Source organism: Phaenicophaeus curvirostris, chromosome 1, assembly GCF_032191515.1.
Source record: "Phaenicophaeus curvirostris isolate KB17595 chromosome 1, BPBGC_Pcur_1.0, whole genome shotgun sequence".
Classification (NCBI taxonomy): domain Eukaryota; kingdom Metazoa; phylum Chordata; class Aves; order Cuculiformes; family Cuculidae; genus Phaenicophaeus; species Phaenicophaeus curvirostris.
Genome location: NC_091392.1, coordinates 61,431,427 through 61,449,807, shown reverse-complemented (window position 1 = coordinate 61,449,807; position 18,381 = coordinate 61,431,427). Strand labels below are relative to the sequence as shown.

Genomic DNA, 18,381 nt, shown 5'->3' with positions numbered 1-18,381 from the left:
TGTCTCCAGAAAGCCTTTATATTGATACTCATACGCTCTCAAAACAATAAACTATGAGTCAAGCACTGGAGAAATTCAACAGAGGTGTCCCTGCTGCTGCTTTATCCTATCAAGGAAATCAGAGCTATTTTGAATGACAACTATATTTTTTAATTTCATGCAGGTAACAAGTCTTTCATTAAACACAGGTGCCCAAAAATTCATCCCAATGCAATGTAGTAACTTGAATGAGCATGTCCCGGGGATAATTTTGGCCTTGAGTGCTGGTAGTTACTGTACATTCTTGTTTGATTAATTCCTCTTGACTTACAAAGTCATCCATCATGTCACAATGAATGATCTATGAAGCACACTGTACCTGAAACCCTCCCTGAGTCATTTCTTCCCCAGCATCTAAAACAGGCTCTTATCATTTGTAACCAGTAATTAATAACAAAGCATTCACACTAGTGCAATTTTTCTGCTAAGGTTAATGTAATATTTCATCCCAGGCCAGCTGCTGTTTTATGACTTCCAAGCACGACAGCAAGCAATGTCTTTGCATAAGAAGTCATCCACAGATGTGGAGTATATCAATTAGCTCCTCTTTCATCAGCAGGCATTTTGCTGTGGCAAGGGAGGCTAATTAGATATAAACTTGTTGTTTACCAACAGGAGCACATACCCAAACTTTGGCATCGTACATTGACTTTTCTTCCCTCTCTATCCTGCTCTTTTCCGTTAAGAAGCTTTTAAACTATGTTCAACCAAATACTCTGATTATAAGCTGCACTTACCAGGCTGTTATCTGCATAGATTTGCCTACAAAGATCAGCATTAATCACACAACATATCTTTTCAGTACTGGCAAAACTTTTGGGCCATTTCTTGGCCTAAAGGACAGATATGTATTTATGACCATCGTCTCAGTTACAAAGCATCAATAAATTCTACTGTATTACTATTTAGATAAGTTGCAGTGTTTCCCATACTCCAAAGCTCACATCAGGACACCTGTATTGCTGGCCCTGGAAGAAAATTGACACACAGCACATACGTATGTGAAAAATGGAGAAAAAGTTGTGTATATCACTGGTGTATAGTGCTAGTGTAATCTTCTTGTCTTACTCAAATTGGGAAGTAACTTTGGAGATCCACATTTTTGCCCCCCCTCTTTTGATAGAGTAATTGTCTGGCATCTCAGGCTCTTTTGGCATGATGTGGCTAATAAATCTGGCTCAGGAAATTCTTGAAAACAACAGGTTGCTGTGCAGTAGCACAGCATCATGAGCTGTTTATCCTCCTTGTAGTCTGTCCTGGCCACGTACTGCTAGAGATAAACAGCAGGAGAACTGGACTTTTCCTCCTATTCAATGCTCTGACCTTTCATTCTTGCATTTCTAAGAACAAGAATCTGTAGCACACAAAAACAAACTACACAGTGCTCATCACCTCAGGAACACCAAGGGCAGAAACATCAGGTTTTAAGCACTTGGACCTTTCGCTAAAAGTGCTGTAGACGATACATACATAGATCTTGGACCATGAAGCTCACCACAAACATATGTCCAGGACCTGGTATAACTGCCCACAGAGTTATCCTATTGAGCAGAAATCAGCTGAAAATAGGAAGTTACCAACTCAGATGAAAGTTGAGATATGTGGGCTGAACTAGGTCGATGTTTGCTGATGTTATCCAGACACCTCAAGTCATGATTAATCACGCAGCAGGTCTAAAAAAGGATCATTTGTGGCCTGAAGCAGCTGAGGATGTATAAACACTGCCTGCAAGGCAACAACTCACTTTCATCCTTTCACTTCGTGGGAAGGAGGGAATAAACGGCTGAGAGAGCTGGGGTTTTTTAGCCTGCAGAAGAGGAGGCTGAGGGGTGACCTCATTGCTCTCTACAACTACCTGAAAGGAGGTTGTAGAGAGGAGGGTGCTGGCCTCTTCTCCCAAGTGGCAGGGGACAGGACAAGAGGAAATGGCCTCAAGCTCTGCCAGGAGAGGTTCAGGCTGGACATTAGGAAAATATTTTTCACAGAAAGGGTCATTGGGCACTGGAATAGGCTGCCCAGGGAGGTGGTTGAGTCACCTTCCCTGGAGGTGTTTAAGGCACGGGTAGACGGGTGGACGAGGTGCTGAGGGGCATGGTTTAGTGTTTGATAGGAATGGTTTGACTCAATGACTGGCGGGTCTCTTCCAACCTGGTTATTCTATGATTCTATGAAAAGAAACGAGCTATTTCGGAACAACGGCTCCAAAGCAGCCCAACAGTAACTCGTAACACAAGGGCAATATAAGGCCCACAGCTTTGACTCACCAGGCTTAGGAAATGACCAGGCACTCTGACTTCAGCTACACCAAAAGCAGCCAACTAAAAATATATCTCCTTGACAAAAAAAAATGTGTTTAAAAAGGCAAGCAACAAATAGCAAACTGTGACCTTTAGTGAAAAAGTCACGTGGACTCATGAATTCAAGTCAGGCAATGTTAAACTAGAAACAAACTCCTCCTTGGGTTTGGATCTTAATAGATACAGGATTGCATCTCTGCTGTGTTCCTCTCAGCAGTCTAGATAGTTAGATCAAACAATGATGCAGCCTGTATTTAATGAGAGTTAAGTGTTAATCTTGACAACCAGAAGATAAATTCTAACTTTAAAGATGTAATTATTTCTTGTTGCTTTAACATTTGGTCTATTTTGGTTTGCAATTCCTTGTAATTTAGCAGCACATTAATTGCATCAAACTGACCGATGTTAACTGCTATAGTGTGCAAGCCTGAAGTACGATGTTGGCCAACTCTGAACTTCTAGCGACTCCAGCTCACAGGCTGGTCCATAATTATCTGTTATTTTTGGAGCGGTAGTGCTGTACAGAGTCAAAAAAATTACAAGACACAGATGTACACGTTGCCTTCTAAGAATATGTCCTGCAAATATTTGTTTACCCATATTCTTAAATTCCTGGGGTTTCATATACAAAAAACCACCCCACCCAAGATACAGTGCAAGCTTATGTCACGTTCCTGCAAAGCTCTTAATCTGTGTTCAGTTACAGTTAGATTTTCTCCTTTGCTACTTGCTGTGTGTTGAATTATCTTTCTCTTTTCATTTACAACTATGTGTGAAGGAAGACAGTTCTGCTTAATACAAGTCCAAATTGGGTTTTTAATGAATTCATTAAAGTAACGGTCCATTCCAGCCCTCAAAATTTGTCACAGGTAGCTCTGCACCTTATTACTAAACCTCTACCTGAAAATGAAAGGGAAAAAAAAATTAATAGGGTCTCAAATACATGCTGCACACAGCCTTCCACGCATGGAGAGACCACAGCCTGGAAATCTACTTACTTGGTGTAAATCCAGTTCAGTTACATTGATTTTTCTTTTTGTCACAGTATATTAGCAATCATGAAAAACCCTGCAGTGAAAGCCCTAGAGAAGAAATCTTTTGTCCACAGACAAATGTACTTACCACATTCTGTCCTGTTACAACAGGGAAAGGAGCAAAAGTGTTCTTCCTACTTTTACAATAATCACAAGGCCAGACGCTCATCTAAGTCACAAGTAACACATGGGATTCATCATGGACATTCTCTAGCCCTAATTCAGTGCTATCTCCACCCATTTGTGCTGTCCTTCTCCACAAACATGTGAAGAATTATGAACGGTCCACTGAAAATTTGACTGTAATTCTAGTATTCAACTCTTACAAATCCACCCTTTCAATCACCTCCAGATCACTGCTACATTTGCATTTACTCAAGCCAAATCTTCCTTTCTGTTTTGGAGAGGTTTTTTTTTCCTTTTTCTTTTATTCTTTTCTTTCTCTTTCCTTTCCATAACCATTTACCAAGCCAAAAAGAGATTCAAGAGACAAATGATGGCATTTGCAAACAAGTCAAACAACTCCACAGAAGGAAACAAAACAGTGCAGGATCAGAGAGGCTGTTACATGTCAACACAGTAAATACCCACAGTCAAATTCTCAGCTGGTGTAAATCAACCTGTCTCCATCTGGGTTTACGAGGGTAGTGCAACCTGATGCTGAACACACAGTAAAAAACCCTTATTCATGTCAAACCATAGCATTTTAAATTCAAGAGGGTATTGACCCTTTCTAGCACCTATTTTAATAGATTTCCAAACTCTCCTCTCCCCTGACAGGGAACAGCTAGGAGTACATTTCATGTAAAACTGTATGGGGCCCTCAGTACAACCCCAAAGCAGGGACCTCCACAGAGGCTCTTCCCTTGCCCACCTCTCTCAGGTGTTCTTGGGCTGATCTTGGGAACAGCAGCAGTATTAGTCATCGTTGCACAGTGCTGCCTATTCAAGGACACGAGAAGCATGTAAAATATATGCTGCACTCTGCACAGCAGAAGATGGCAACACAAAGTTGGGCTCTCTCATTATACAGTATCATGTAAAAAACTTGCACAAAGGCACACTAGATATTTAAAGTTTCCTACCCTTAAAAAATCACACCTCCACTAGCTTGGTAGTCAAAAGCCATAGCTGCAGGGCATCTTTCAGCAGCCTAAATCTAGTGTTTGTATTATAAATATAATAAATATAAATTCCTTTGAACTACAAATACCTGCTCCATCAGCTCCACTGTTCGTCTAAAGAAGCTAAACTGATTGCCAAAGAGTTCCTATGAGAGCACACAGCCATTGGAACCCAGGAGAAAAATGTGGGTTCACAAGACCAGGAGTCCAACAGGTTCTGGTAGTCAAGAGTTATAGATCTAACCAGGATTTTCATTATCTGCATCAGTAAGAGAGCTATTTTGGCAAAAACGTCTTTTGCATATTTTTTATAGATTGACTTCTGATCTGACTTTGTAAACAGCTGTTCACAACTGCTTCATCCAGAAAGATTAGGGGTCCGATCTCTATCCCAGCCACCCTTACAAGTACTTATGCATTCTTGAGGAACAAGCACTCTACTGCCAGAATACAGACTAGTCTCTAACCTACCACCTTGAGAATGGTCAGCTAGACATCTCTTTGGGAAAAAATTGAAAAAGAAAGGAGGCCCACATAGCTAAAGTAATACGCTAGGGGTCATCTGTTGTCTTCTATGGCAGCCTCTACTCATTGCCTTTTCTTGCTACTGTTTTCCAACCTTAACAATTCTATGATTCTGTGATTCCCTGCTTGCCTGACCTGGTCAGTCCCCTCTAGGGTCGAGTGCAGCATGCAAAGCCTCATCCACAAACAAACAAGCACTACCCAAGAACACAGAAAGGAGCAAAACCTAAAGGCCTGATAAGAACTGATGTCAGCAAGCTGATGGAAACATTTCAGTGTAAAAAATGTCATCTGCTTAATTCAACACTGTCTGCCAGAACTCCCTCACTTCCTCAAACATTGACTTCTGGCTGGCTTATACGCAAGCCTGGAAAAGGGTGCTAAAGGTTTGCTTGGTCAGGGCACATAGAAAGGAAGAAGCAGCAGTGAAGGAGCTGCCAACTGTGTCCCCTGCTTTATGAAGCTCAGGAAATCTTTTCAGCTGACAAGACTTGCAAGGGTTCTGGGATTACGTCCCTTGAACGGATAGGGATGTTTCTTTCTTATGGGATGGCCGTTAATGATGTTAAAGAGCAAGGAGGTTTTGACTGACACACAGCAGATCTCAGAGAGAATAATCACTCAGTCAGTCTCTTTTCCCTCACCTGCCCTTGTTGAGCATCTGTAAAGAGGCTTTAAATTTAACCTGTAAATGCTAATAGTTTTTCCTTTGTAGCACTGGATTGTTCCTCTTCAGGGCTTTTACATGCACTTTCCATTTATGCAATGCTAACTCCCATAATAGTCAATAAAGGCCAGTATATTAGTATGATAAACTCATGTTCCTAGCCATGCACAGAATTCAAATTGAATTAAAAAGCCAGCCTATGTTCATAAAAACAACACTATTGAGCAAATGGAGCTTTACTGCACTACATAACAGATATCACATACCTTTGGGTTGTTGTCAATTCTTCATATAAATACTTTAAATCACTTAGACTTCATTTTGCACACTATATAGTGAGTCTCTTCATAATCAAATAGTATTTAAAACATTTACTGGCTTGTTAAATCTAACAAGTTAGATTTATTGGGATAGTCACTTTCCATAATAGCCGATTTAGTAAAACTCAATGTATTCATTGATAGATAAGTATATAATAGGCAGTTGTTAAACCTTAATAAATACGTTTAATAGTCAGCTGGCATTTTCTCTCAATGGCAGCACTTCCTCTCGGCTGCCAACAGGAAAAGCTACTCCTGAATGTGCCAATTCAGCCCACATGTAGGGAATAAATTAAGCTAAAGGAGTGATGAGGAGCACAAATTTCAGGTAGCTTTCCTGTGCTGCTTGTCACAAGAAGAACTCTAGCTGAGATTTATCCCCCAGTCCCATAAAGACTGTCAAGTGTTAAATAGCTCACAGTATAAGGAAGAGTACGAGCTACTGTGTTTGTCTAGACTCTATACCAGCAATGAACCAGGACAGGAAGGGCAGCTAGCTACTTGAAAACCATATAGATTATATTAATTTATTATTATTGCAACTTGCAGTCTTACCACACTCCCTGTTTCATGTACATGATGCCACATTCTCTCACCTCTCCCAGCCACTCTTTGTGTTATAGACAGGTTAAGTTACAATGCCTCAGATTCTAGCTAGATCTAAAAGGTAAGTTTTTAAAGCTTTTAAGTACTAAAAAAAATTTAGAGGAGCCTGCATCATTAGACAACTAAAAATCTTTAAAAATCAGGCCATTAGCTCAAACTGTAGAACTTTATGGCTAAGCTCTGCAGGTCCCAGGATCAGTTCTCCAAGGTGAAGGCAGCAGCTGCATATAAATGACAAAAAAATCAAACCAAAATGCCTTCAAGAGAGATTGCATTCGAATGCTGGGTTGGGAAGTTTGATCATGGACATGAGACACTCACCTGGGTGGGATTATACAGTTCCTGGAGTGGGCTTCTGGATCGTTTCCGGCAGCAAATGTCCATCCCAAATGGATTTCTACGCATTACTGCAAGGGGAAATCAAAATTAATACAGGTTAGCAATATTGGTTAGCAGTAACCTAATGCAATACCTACAGCAAAAAGAGATTTTCCAACACATCAAGGAATTCTAGATAGTGTTGCATCTTGATTCTTAACTGTCCGAGAGCTGATTTCTTTATCTATTGTAGAATTTACTAAAATAAAAAAGCTCTCTGATACCACTGTAATAAAAGCTGCTACCCAACAATTTCCAGGTTGGGTACCCAAAACTTCAAGTACAGGGACCAAAGCAACACTATTTTCAGTAGTGCTATGTACCTGCTTCTCTAATTATCACAGAGGAATCAGATGGATTCCTATATATTCCTATATAATGTTTGACCTTCTCAGCCTAAATACAGAAACATACAGGATCTTAATATTAAAATATCTGATTTTAAAGCTTTGGGTTTTTCTAGAACGGATACTCAGCCGTACATGATGCACACACAGTCAACCACTGCTGCACTCTCAGCAAATCTGCAGAAAACACCAAGCTAAGTAGTGCAGAAATCACACCAGAAGAATGGGATGTCATCCAGAGGGACCTGGACAAGCTGGAGAACCGAGCCTCTGTGAACCTCATGAGGTTCAACAAGGTCAAATGCAAGGTCCTACACCTGGGTCGGGACAATCCATGTTTTCAATATAGTATGGGGGATGATGTGATTGAGACCAGCCTAATGGAGAAGGACTTGGGGGTGCTCATTGATGAGAAGCTCAACATGAGCTGGCAATGTCCACTCACAGCCCAGAAGGCTGTAACCTGGGCTGCATCCGAAGAAGCACAGCCAGCAGGTCAATGGTGGTGATTCTGCCGCACTACTCTGCTCTTGTGAGACCACACCTGGAGTGTACTATGTCCAGTCTGGAACCCCCAAGATAAGAAGGATATGGAATTGCTGGAACAAGCCCAGAGGAGGGTCATGAAGATGACCAGAGGGCTGGAGCACCTTCCATACAAGGACAGGCTGAGAGAGTTGGAGTTGTTCAGCTGGAGAAGAGAAGGCTCTGGGGAGACTTTATAGCGGCCTTCCAGTACCTGAATGGGGGGGCTACGGGAAAGCTGGAGAGGGACTTCATACAAGGGCATGATGTGACAAGACTAGGGGGAATGGTTTTAAATTGGAAGGGGGAAGATTTAGATTAGACATTATGAAGAAGTTCTTCTTTGTGCTCAGGGACATGGTTTTGTGGTTGATAGGAACGGTTGGGCTCAATGATCCTGGAGGTCTTTTCCAACCTAGTGATTTTGTGATGACGATAGTGAGGCACTGGAACAGGTTGCCCAGGGAGGTTGTGGATACCCTATTGCTGGAAGTGTTCAAGGCCAGGTTGGATGGGGCTTTGGGCAGCCTGATCTAGTGGAAGGTGTCCCTGCCTATGGCAGGGGAGTTGGAACTGGATGACCTTTAAGGTCCCTTCCAACCTAAACCATTCTATGATTCTTGCTCCACATATTGCAACTGAATATTGGACTGATCTAAAAATCAAGATATGCTATGGTTGGAGACCAGCAAGTTTTCAAGCCAAAAGCTTGGTCAATGGTCTGATCAAGGAGAATTTTGGATGATCAAGTGTTTTCAGGAGAGACATTGATCTGAGCCCTCGCAGGCGCAGAGATAATTAGTTTCAAGTTATACCTTTGGGGCCATAAAAGTCTATATAAGAAGTCATTCAGCTGCTACCCCTCTCTACAGTCAGGAAGGAAACAAGAGCTTGCTGGTCCTTCTAATCTCACATGGCCCACATCATGCTCTGCAAACACTCCTCTGCCTCAGCTTGCTCTGCTAACTATGGAAAGAGCATCAGGCAATCAGAAGCCCGCAACTGGCATTGCAGCAAGGGGAGATTTGACTTTTGAAGCTTTAATTAAGACATAACCAAAAGGAAAGAAGAGATATTCCTGCTGGGAATTCAAAGGCATGAAAGCAGAGTCAGGCATACTTTTACCACCACTTGCCATGTTTTGCAGCCAGAAACTACTGAAGTGTCCTGCAGCAACAGTTCTGGGCTGATCCCTTGCAGACATGATATTGCAGGCTTCAAGCCAAGAGTCAGAGAATACAGTCAAGCAATGTTTTAATACAGAGGACCAATACACAATCATAATTGATATGTCAAGCAGTATGAACCACAGAAAACTGAATACAATTCCAGCCTGGTAACATAACAGATTCACTTCATATCTGTTTCTTAATTGAAGTTAATTATCTAATAATGTTGATAATGTTGCTTCTCCCCTCAACAAAGAGAGATTGTTTTGTGGCAGGAGTCAGACACACACGCTTTACGAAAAAACCAGCTAAATGTTTTAATTTTCTTCACAATTAGGATTGTAATGTTCCCAAAGGCTGTAATTTTAACTTACATTTAAAACACCTGACTAACTTCTTAGCATTTTCAGTCACAAAGCCAACTACTGTGATTCCTTTTGTTTTGTACTAACGTGCCTTTTCAAAAGTTAACTTACAAAGTGTTTAAAACAGTTAAAGCTTTAAAAAGATTTTGCATGAGTAATGTCAGCTTCCAGTGTCTGGAAGTGGTTCAGAAGGAAAAAATTGAAGTGAATGTGTGGGACATCCAAAAGCCATTCTAAGTGCAGAGCTTCTGCCCATCTCGTCCCCTTCAGTTATTCCCCTCCATGCTCTTGTACTAGGAACTCTGTCCAGAGATGCTTTGAAAAATGATTTGTAGCCCCCTCACCATTACAAGAAAACTTTCAAATATGGAGCTTTCCAGTCAACAGCAAAACATATTGTTTCCATTTCAAAAAAACAAAGAATGGGGAAAAGGAGAATGGAGAATGTGACCAGGTCACTAGACTGTGATAAACAAGGATCCTCAAACACTAATTTCTTGTTCCAAAAATGAAGAATAATTCTAGCGTGTTGTTCCCCAATTTATCACTTCACTTTTCATTTCATTTCTATTAAATACAGTAAACAGTAGCGTGTGTAAATATATCCCTTCCTGCTTCACTTAACCAGCAGGTATTAACACAGCAACACTTTATATGCAGCAGTAACAACCATAACGATTAAATTATTTGCACAATGTGCAAGATTTGATTCCCAGATGTAAACAAACAAACAAATGAAAGCAATGGTCTTCCCAGCAAAAGCTAAATGCTAATGTAGAACCTTAGTCACAGAAGCCATTAAATCTTTTTTATGATTCCCAATATTGCTTAATTGGTTTATTTGTTTTCAATAAAGCCTTTAGAAGAAGACTGTAGAGTTAGTATAACAACATAGCAGCTCAACACAGCACTCAGTTCTCTATTTATCAGTGTCCAGAACAGCATGCCCTGGGTGCAGCTGTGTGCAGCACCTCTGTGCACACCTGGAAAATCCTTGTACATGGAATTTAACTGCAGCATCAAAATAAAAGGGAACACTTCCCTTTCCTCAGCAGAAATCCCACTCACACCTTTTGCAAAATTGTTCTTACGTGAGTAACTATCAGGAATGTTTATTAATAGTTCAAAGCACTCACTGCCTGTGGACAAACTCGCCTCTTAGTGCTTGTTTACTACTGTCTCAGCTTCTCTGAGGCACCATTTCATTATGTGAATGACATGACCTTTTGGACTTGGATCTCATCTATAGCAATTTGCAGTAAGAAAACTGTCACATGGACATTAACTGCAGCTATACTAATTTTAACAACACTTTCACTAAGACTCCATCACACTATTGTAGTAGTGAAAATTTAAAAAATCAAGCCTGTTATCATCACTAAATCTTCTTATTAACATAGCAAATACCTAAATTTAGGTTTATGGCTTGGGCTGATCTCCATTCATAATTACAGTTAATTATAATCTAATGATAAGTATTCCATATGCATGGCTCCAAGAACTGATTAAACTATCACATTCATGCACACTAAGTGTGTGAAGCAGATGACAGCAGCATTAAATGCCTTTAATGATTAAAGAGTCATGTTAATACTGCAACTGCAGCAAAATCAGTAGTCTCCTGAATTTTGCCAGGACTGTGAGCAACTGACTGAATTGTTAGTTTGCTAGTTAAATACCAGAGCTGTAAGAACAAGACCTTTCTTCCACCTCTAGGAATGATTTGCACAAAATGCAATCTTGGCCCACGTTGTTAAAACCTATTCATTAATTTAATAGCAAGTCTGGAAAACATGTTATCTAGGCACCAAAATTTCACTTTCTCAAGAGACAAATATAAACAGTCCTGCTGAATTGAAAGCTTATCGACATAATCATCATCTGTGTATATATATATACATTTTTTGTGTGTGTATATATACACACACAGAGAAGGAAACTACATATGCAGGCCTTAAATTATCTCAGAACAGAAGCATCCATGCACAACTTATAGAAAACTCTATTTAGACCACCAGAACAGGAATTTGACCTGTGAATTACAGTGCCCTGAGCACAAAAACACAGCGCTCTTCAGCCAAAACTTCTAGTATCTGTGCAGAAAAAATGTTCAGTGGCTTTGCCACAGTCTCAAGCCCTTATATGACCATGAATTAAAATTTAGACCCTTCAAACTAAACACAGACTTTGGAAAGGCAGAGTTTGGTAGCATACGGAAAGCTTGCAGGTCATCATCAAGGCCAGGTAGCCTTTGAAATTCCTGCCATTGTGCAACATTCAATGTATTTACCAGCATCTCTTCCCCAGGTTCCCCCAGATGCTGAACACTTGATGGCAGAGGAAGGGTTACAAGTGACAGAGTAAATGCACATGACAAAGCACATACAAGATGTTGATATTTACGATAGGGAATATCACCTTCTGCTTGAATCTAGCCAAAAATACAAGACAACAAAGCCCAGAATAATGGACACAGGTGGGCAGGAAGGCAGGCATGGTATAAAGTCTTCATTTTTCTGTTTGATATTTCAGAGACTGAAGATCATTCATATAGAAATACATGAACTAGGTTTAAGTTGTCATTTCTACTAGGCAGAAAGCATTTATAATGTACTTAGTAATCTGTAATACAAAGACCCTGTGCCAGCATCGGAGACCTCTGATATTCCCAAAGAATGACCAATGATATGAGAAAATACTAAAAGAAGCCATATCAATGCAATTTCTGTGTCTCCCTTTCAGGAGCTACAGAGAAACTGAGAGAGAAGACATGGTGGTGCTTCTCTTGAGAGATTACTAGCCTGAAAAGATATGTGAACACTGGGACTGTCTAGACAGAAGAGAAAGCCAGAGGGTGGGGTGGTAGAAATCCTGGGAACCAAGACTCTCGGAGATTTAAAACCATAAAGGTCAACTTCTCACAAAGTCTCAGAAGGGCAAATTAAACCATTTTTCACAAGCTTGTGTGGGATCAAGTAACAGAGGAGACTCCGTGGGAAGGGACACACAAAATAATTGTCACTTCTTCTACTGGACTTACGGGGACAAACGAGTGACATTTCAATTGCTACGTGTGTGCACTCAGCAGCCACCTACATTACTACCATCCTACAATCCTGTAAATGTCAGAAGCTCCCATTTCCAAGACTTGTGGTGAATAAAAGTCTCCAAACTGATATCTAGCAACTGTAACATTTAATTTACTTTGCTTGGACCATTCTAATTTCTTGCACGATAATTAGGATCAAATGTAAAAACTTTACCTCTGTTCACTGCCTCTTAAATTAACTGCCTCTTATTACAAATATTTGAGAAAAGTTCTGAGGACATATTAATATTTAACTTTCCATTACATTGGTATAAAGTACAAAGACAAAATTCGCTAATACAGCATTGCTTAAAGCTGATATACATAATTCATTCCATCTATTTGGGATACAAGTAGACTCGCTGAAGAAAAAGTATGCATTCACAGCAGCATGCTGAGACTCCAGTGGAAGATGGGATCCTGTTCTTGTTTTGAAGAAAAAAAGTCAAATATATTCCTTTTTTTTTATTTCTCTCTTTTTTTTAATTTCATTTCTTTTATTCCTTTTTTTTTTTATTTCATTTCTCTTCTGATGTGATTTCTGTATGAAAGATTGAAATTGACAGCAGTCTGCTTGCTTCTTTTGGCTGAAGTACATTGCTTTCCAGCTAACACTGCTGTCCAACTGCCCCCAATTTCAGGCCAGGGTTAATGCATTCCATGGAGCACCCCACTGACAGCAAAGTGCAAGTACATAACCTAGTACCTTCTCCTAGAGCTGTAAACAACTGAATTAGGGCTGAACATTCACCTAAACACGACCCAGTCTAGACAGAAAAATCAGTGCCATTTGGCCCAGGCAAGATAGCAGCATTGAAACAGTTACTTACATCTTTGGAGTCTCTAGTCATGTTTAAATAATCTACTGTCCTTAAAACTTATCTAAAACAAAGTAAGAATAATTAATTATATCCATACTGATGGCTTCGAGATTCTCTTCAGCTAAAGATTCGGGCATGGTTTGTCCTCCAAATGCTCGCATAGACTTCTGCTACGACCCCAAAGCAGCACAGAAAATTAATTCCATTGGGTATACAGGATGGAGCATTGAAATACACATTCAAATACTACAATAAACACCTCAGAGACACTGAGACATCCATAACTCAATCATAAGTGTATGTCTGTGAATGGTGTTATAAAACTACTGCTCCAGCTGTACCAGCAAGAATTAGGTTCAGGGTAAACTGGTCGCATCAGAATGCAAACAAGGCTCAATTTGACAATATTTTGCACACGCAAAACCCTTCAAGAACGAAAATACTCAGGGCAAAGTCGAAGTAACTGACCCTAGGAAGCAGCCCTTTTCTAGAGTTCGTCAGAGGCTCCTGGACTGAATGTTTTGCAATTTGGAACACCCTGTCCACATATCACTCAGACACTTGGTTAAAATCATGCTGAACAAGCTTGTCATTAGTAACCAGCTCGTTCTGCTTCACAAAAATGAGCCTTCCATAGTAATTGACAACAATCTGCTCTGCAAGACTTCACTTCAGCCAAGTCCAAACTGCAGACAAAATTAGAAACTCACTGACAAAAAGACTACCTTAGTTCAAACTTCATTAAAATTCCTATGCTCCCTTCCATAGACTAATCAGGCTAAGGACATCAAATGGTATGAAAGGGTTAATTTTTAATCAGTAATGAGAAGCATGAGGAGCGAATGCAAATGCTGTCACCCAGCACTGGCTCCAGAGCCTCAGTAAGGAACTATTAGATAGCTCTCTCCGCAATGATTTACAAACACTAATCCTTCAGCTGCAGTTCACAAAGATCAACGGATTGATAGCAACATCTTGTGACATCTGGGGCCTTGTGCTTCGCTGCATTCAGCTCAGGATTTTATACTAAATTATCAGTCCTTTATCCGGAGACCACAGGTACAAGGATTTATGACTAAATTCTTGTCTGGTCTGTTTTATTTTCTTATGACAAAAGTGCAGCTTTCTTTGCTGGAGCTTGGCAGATCTATTTTTTCCTTAAAAAGTAAGACTAGGTATTGTGTATGAGCATGCTAAAGTCTTAAATGCAGAAACCAAGATAATTCATATTCTCTGTGTTAATGGAGAACAGGATTTTGCCTTACACCAGACAGTAACTAGAAACACAGCATGAGAAATGAGCAAAAAAGTCTGTGGCCAGAGCACCTTACCACATGTAACACCGCTATGCATCACGGACAAACCAGAGACCCTGCTGAGCTGGGTGTTCTATGCACATAGCAAATAAACAATCCCAAAAGCTGGATGTTGTAGAACTCCTCCTGAGGAATAAGATACTATTATATATTTTAGTTTAGCAATACTAATTCTATATGTACATCTTACTCTCTCCTGCTGTTTCCACTCCTGCTCATGTACCAGAGTGACTTCCTGAAATAAGACAGTGGATAGATACCAAAAAAGTGATGGATGAAAAACAAAGACGAGGTCACACCTTAGTGAAATGATTACGGCTTGGACCATGGACCAGCAAAGTAACAGGCTACAGTTCACAGATCAGAAACACCGAGGGGTAAAGAGGTTAAAAACTTCCATTCATTTACTAAGCAAGAAGACTATTCTAAGCAACTCTTTTTAAGCTCCTACAATTAGCAGAGAGCCACAGCTGCAGAGACAGGTTGCCCCACATGCTTCTGGAGGTGGCTTCCCTCCTTTCCACTGACCAGCATGCCTGGCTGGGTGGAGGGCTGAAGTTACATGAAATAAATCTGGCACAGCAAGGAAACGAATCTTAACATTTGTTTCTAAGCTCTAATCACTAATTACAAAGGTTGTAAAAGCCCTCCGAAGAATAGAGAAATGTTTAATTACTTTTTGCTTTAGACAGATTTCCAGAAATAAATTTGTATTTTCTCCTGTTTGTTCTCAGATTAGCATGGGAATAGTTTTAATTGGGCACAGTGGGGAAGTTAATATCCTTGGGTGAAATTATGCAGAGACTTAGATCCTTGGCCACCCTACAGACATTGCATGTGGCATAAATTAGCACAACATCTTTCCTCTTAATGAACAATGAGCAATTTTTTTTCCAGTAATTTTTTTAAATGTTAATCCATACAGAATTTCTTTAGGCATCTCAGGAAATTATCCACAAAACGAAATCAAGAGACTTTTCCACAGGCTTTACTTCTCACATGAAGAGAGCCTTGTTTGGTTTATCTTCATTATACATGTGTATACACTGCTTTTAAATGCAGCAAGTTTTTGTGGGTGCAAACTCCAAACTATTTTAAACGTGGTCAGAAATTTTCTGACACAACTTTATTCCCCCTAGGACAAAATGCATATTCAGGGGTATTAAAGAATTTCACAGGTCAGTTCTGGATGGATCGATGATCACCCCAGCTGCCTGCTAATCTCTGTGTATGCCCTGGTTTATGCTACCCCTTAGCAAAGACAGATGTCCCAAAGTATTGATCGAAATGGTCTACTTCTTATCTCCCAGACCTATTTCTAAGTCTTCCTAAATAAATTGTTTTATATTATTATTATTACTACTTACATCAACTTAAGAAGTTTCCTTTCTTTCCTTTTTTGGTTGTTTGGGTTTTTTTAGCTCTCAATTCAACTTCCTAGAAAGGAAGTAAAAAACTACAGAATTATGATCAACTTTAACTATATGTATTTCACAAACAAATATGTGCCTTATGAATTTGCATGAAGGAACACTGTGGATACAGTACATCAAATATAAGGAAAAATTCTTTTTTTGGGTATTACACTTTTTCCTACTTTTCCATAACAAGTTAACCGTGTGTTTTGCAAAATGAAAAATCTGGGAAGGCTCAAAAATTTCTGGGAAAGCCTACAGGTTTCCAAACATGCCTCCCTCCAGTTTCTAGGTACTCGCCATAGCAATATCAGCAGGCACATCTGCCGTAGGGCTCTCTTTATAGCAAAGAGCTGAATGCTCTAATGTTTTCTTCTTATCAGCCTAGTTTTCAAGCCTGTAGATAGTTGGCTATAACCCCATCTCTTTGATACAATTTGAAACAAAAAAATGTGTAAATATAGGTCCAGGGGAAAAAAAGCTACATTTGCATTGTACTAAAAAAATGAGAAGCTAGATTTCTTTTTTTCCGTATTTCTCACTACTTCCATTACACTGTCAGTACCAGTCTACTTAACAAACATGATGTGTGAGCTCACTCCAAAAAAAAAACCAGAGGGAGTGAGTGGAAAAACCTCTAAAGGAGGAAGGTTTCTTTAGAAAGCTATAATTTTAAAAGCATTTATCTTGAATGATGGTCAAAATGAAAACGACAGCTGCTGCAGCTGTAGTCTATTTCAGCTACTGTTCCTTTGCTGTTCTTCAGCAGATGTGCATTGAAGATGAAACACAAAATCATATTTGCTATGGATATACCCAAAAGCACAGCAAGTCTTCTCACAAGCCAAGCAGAATAGAAAATAGAGCTGCAGCAGATATTTTAACCTGGAGCAATGAAAGATTCAAACTTTTGGTCTCTGAGCTTCAGGCATGCACACATACGCACACCTGACCTGACAGAAACAGAAATCAAACAAATAGTTTCTGTCCCAGCAACATGTCCAGATGGACCAAGATTTACCACCTCTGAAGCAGTGCCCCTGATATTTTTAGTATGATCACATTCTCCTGATACTTTCCTGTGATTTATGAACAATAACTTTCTTCACAAAAGAGGAAGACTAAACAATTTGATAAGTGGGAAAGAACGTATGAAATCCTGCAGTAATCACTTCCAGAGCAGTCATTCATTACAGCAAAGAGGATTATGACTGCAGCTTGTTGGATAAGCAGATGAGCTCTTATAAATTAAGGATGCTATTTCCTTGGCAATGTGAAGGCCAAATGCTGATATTAAAAGGAAAAAAAGTACCACAGACAGTAAGGCCCAATTCAGCTATTTGCAAAATGTCTCGACTAATAATTAATACACAGCTAAACTTTGCTGTCTTATTCCAAGAATTTATTCTGTTTAATACTTCTAAACAACAAGTAATACCAAAGCAAAAAGACACAATCAGCCCCTTTGCAAGATCTTTAAGTTTTCCAGCAGCTGCTAATCACTTCAGTTGACTGGGATCAGGACAGGTTTAGGTCTGCAGGGCACTGTTGGGCCATGTCCAGCCCCATCAGACTGTGGAAGCTCTCCTGCCTTCTTCCAGCAGGATCTGTACATCTGTACACAGAGACTGGGAAGCTGCTTTCACACACTATTCTCTCTCTGTTAGCAACGAGCTTAACACAGATAATATTGCTTTCAGATGTAAGAATCCCCTAAAACAGCAGTTTTGAAATATTCCAAAGCACAGATCCTTCAAAACATTTTACATATGAATAGGGCATTGTCAGCTCCCTCAGACCCAAGCTGCACTTAAGCACACAGAAGAGTAAAATACACATTAGCACTATAAAACTTCATCTCAATTAGCATAATCTGTATTTCCATTATAGAGCCCAGCTTTACAGCCAACCTTGGGTTATGTACTGAGCACTCTGGATCTGTCTTTCTCTAAGGAGAAATTCCCCAAACACAAGAAGACCATTCAGAGTGGTGAATATGAGCTTTCAGTGCCGGCTTATCTTTCAGAGGCTCTGCTCCCTTCCTCTGTCTCCTTCCATTGCTCCCAACACTTCAATGAGTTCAATTAAAACCTTCTGATGCACTTTGTCTACAGCAAGGAAATGCAGTCATGCTTCACATGTACCCGAGCAGACAGGACAAGCACACCAACTCCATATCCAAGAGGAAAAAGGAGAGAATGAGGAAAGATCTTTTTGTGACTCCATTTCCAATGAGAACATTTAAAGGAGAACCAAACCAGGAGGCAGGCACAAAAGATGCTTATTTTGGTATCACTACCAAATAAGACACTGGACAGGCTAAAAATTTTAAATTGACTGAGACT

The 18,381-nt window shown here is 39.9% G+C and overlaps 1 protein-coding gene across 2 annotated transcripts in view; it reads right to left on the bottom strand.

Annotated features, from left to right (window-relative positions):
• Nucleotides 1-18,381, bottom strand: part of CHST11 (carbohydrate sulfotransferase 11) — a 174,513-nt gene that overhangs the window by 89,391 nt on the left and 66,741 nt on the right. For both annotated transcript variants that reach the window (XM_069859808.1, XM_069859817.1), the window contains exon 2: nt 6,934-7,019. In XM_069859808.1, coding sequence (XP_069715909.1) covers nt 6,934-7,019 — 86 coding nt within the window. The remainder of the gene's footprint in view (nt 1-6,933; nt 7,020-18,381) is intronic.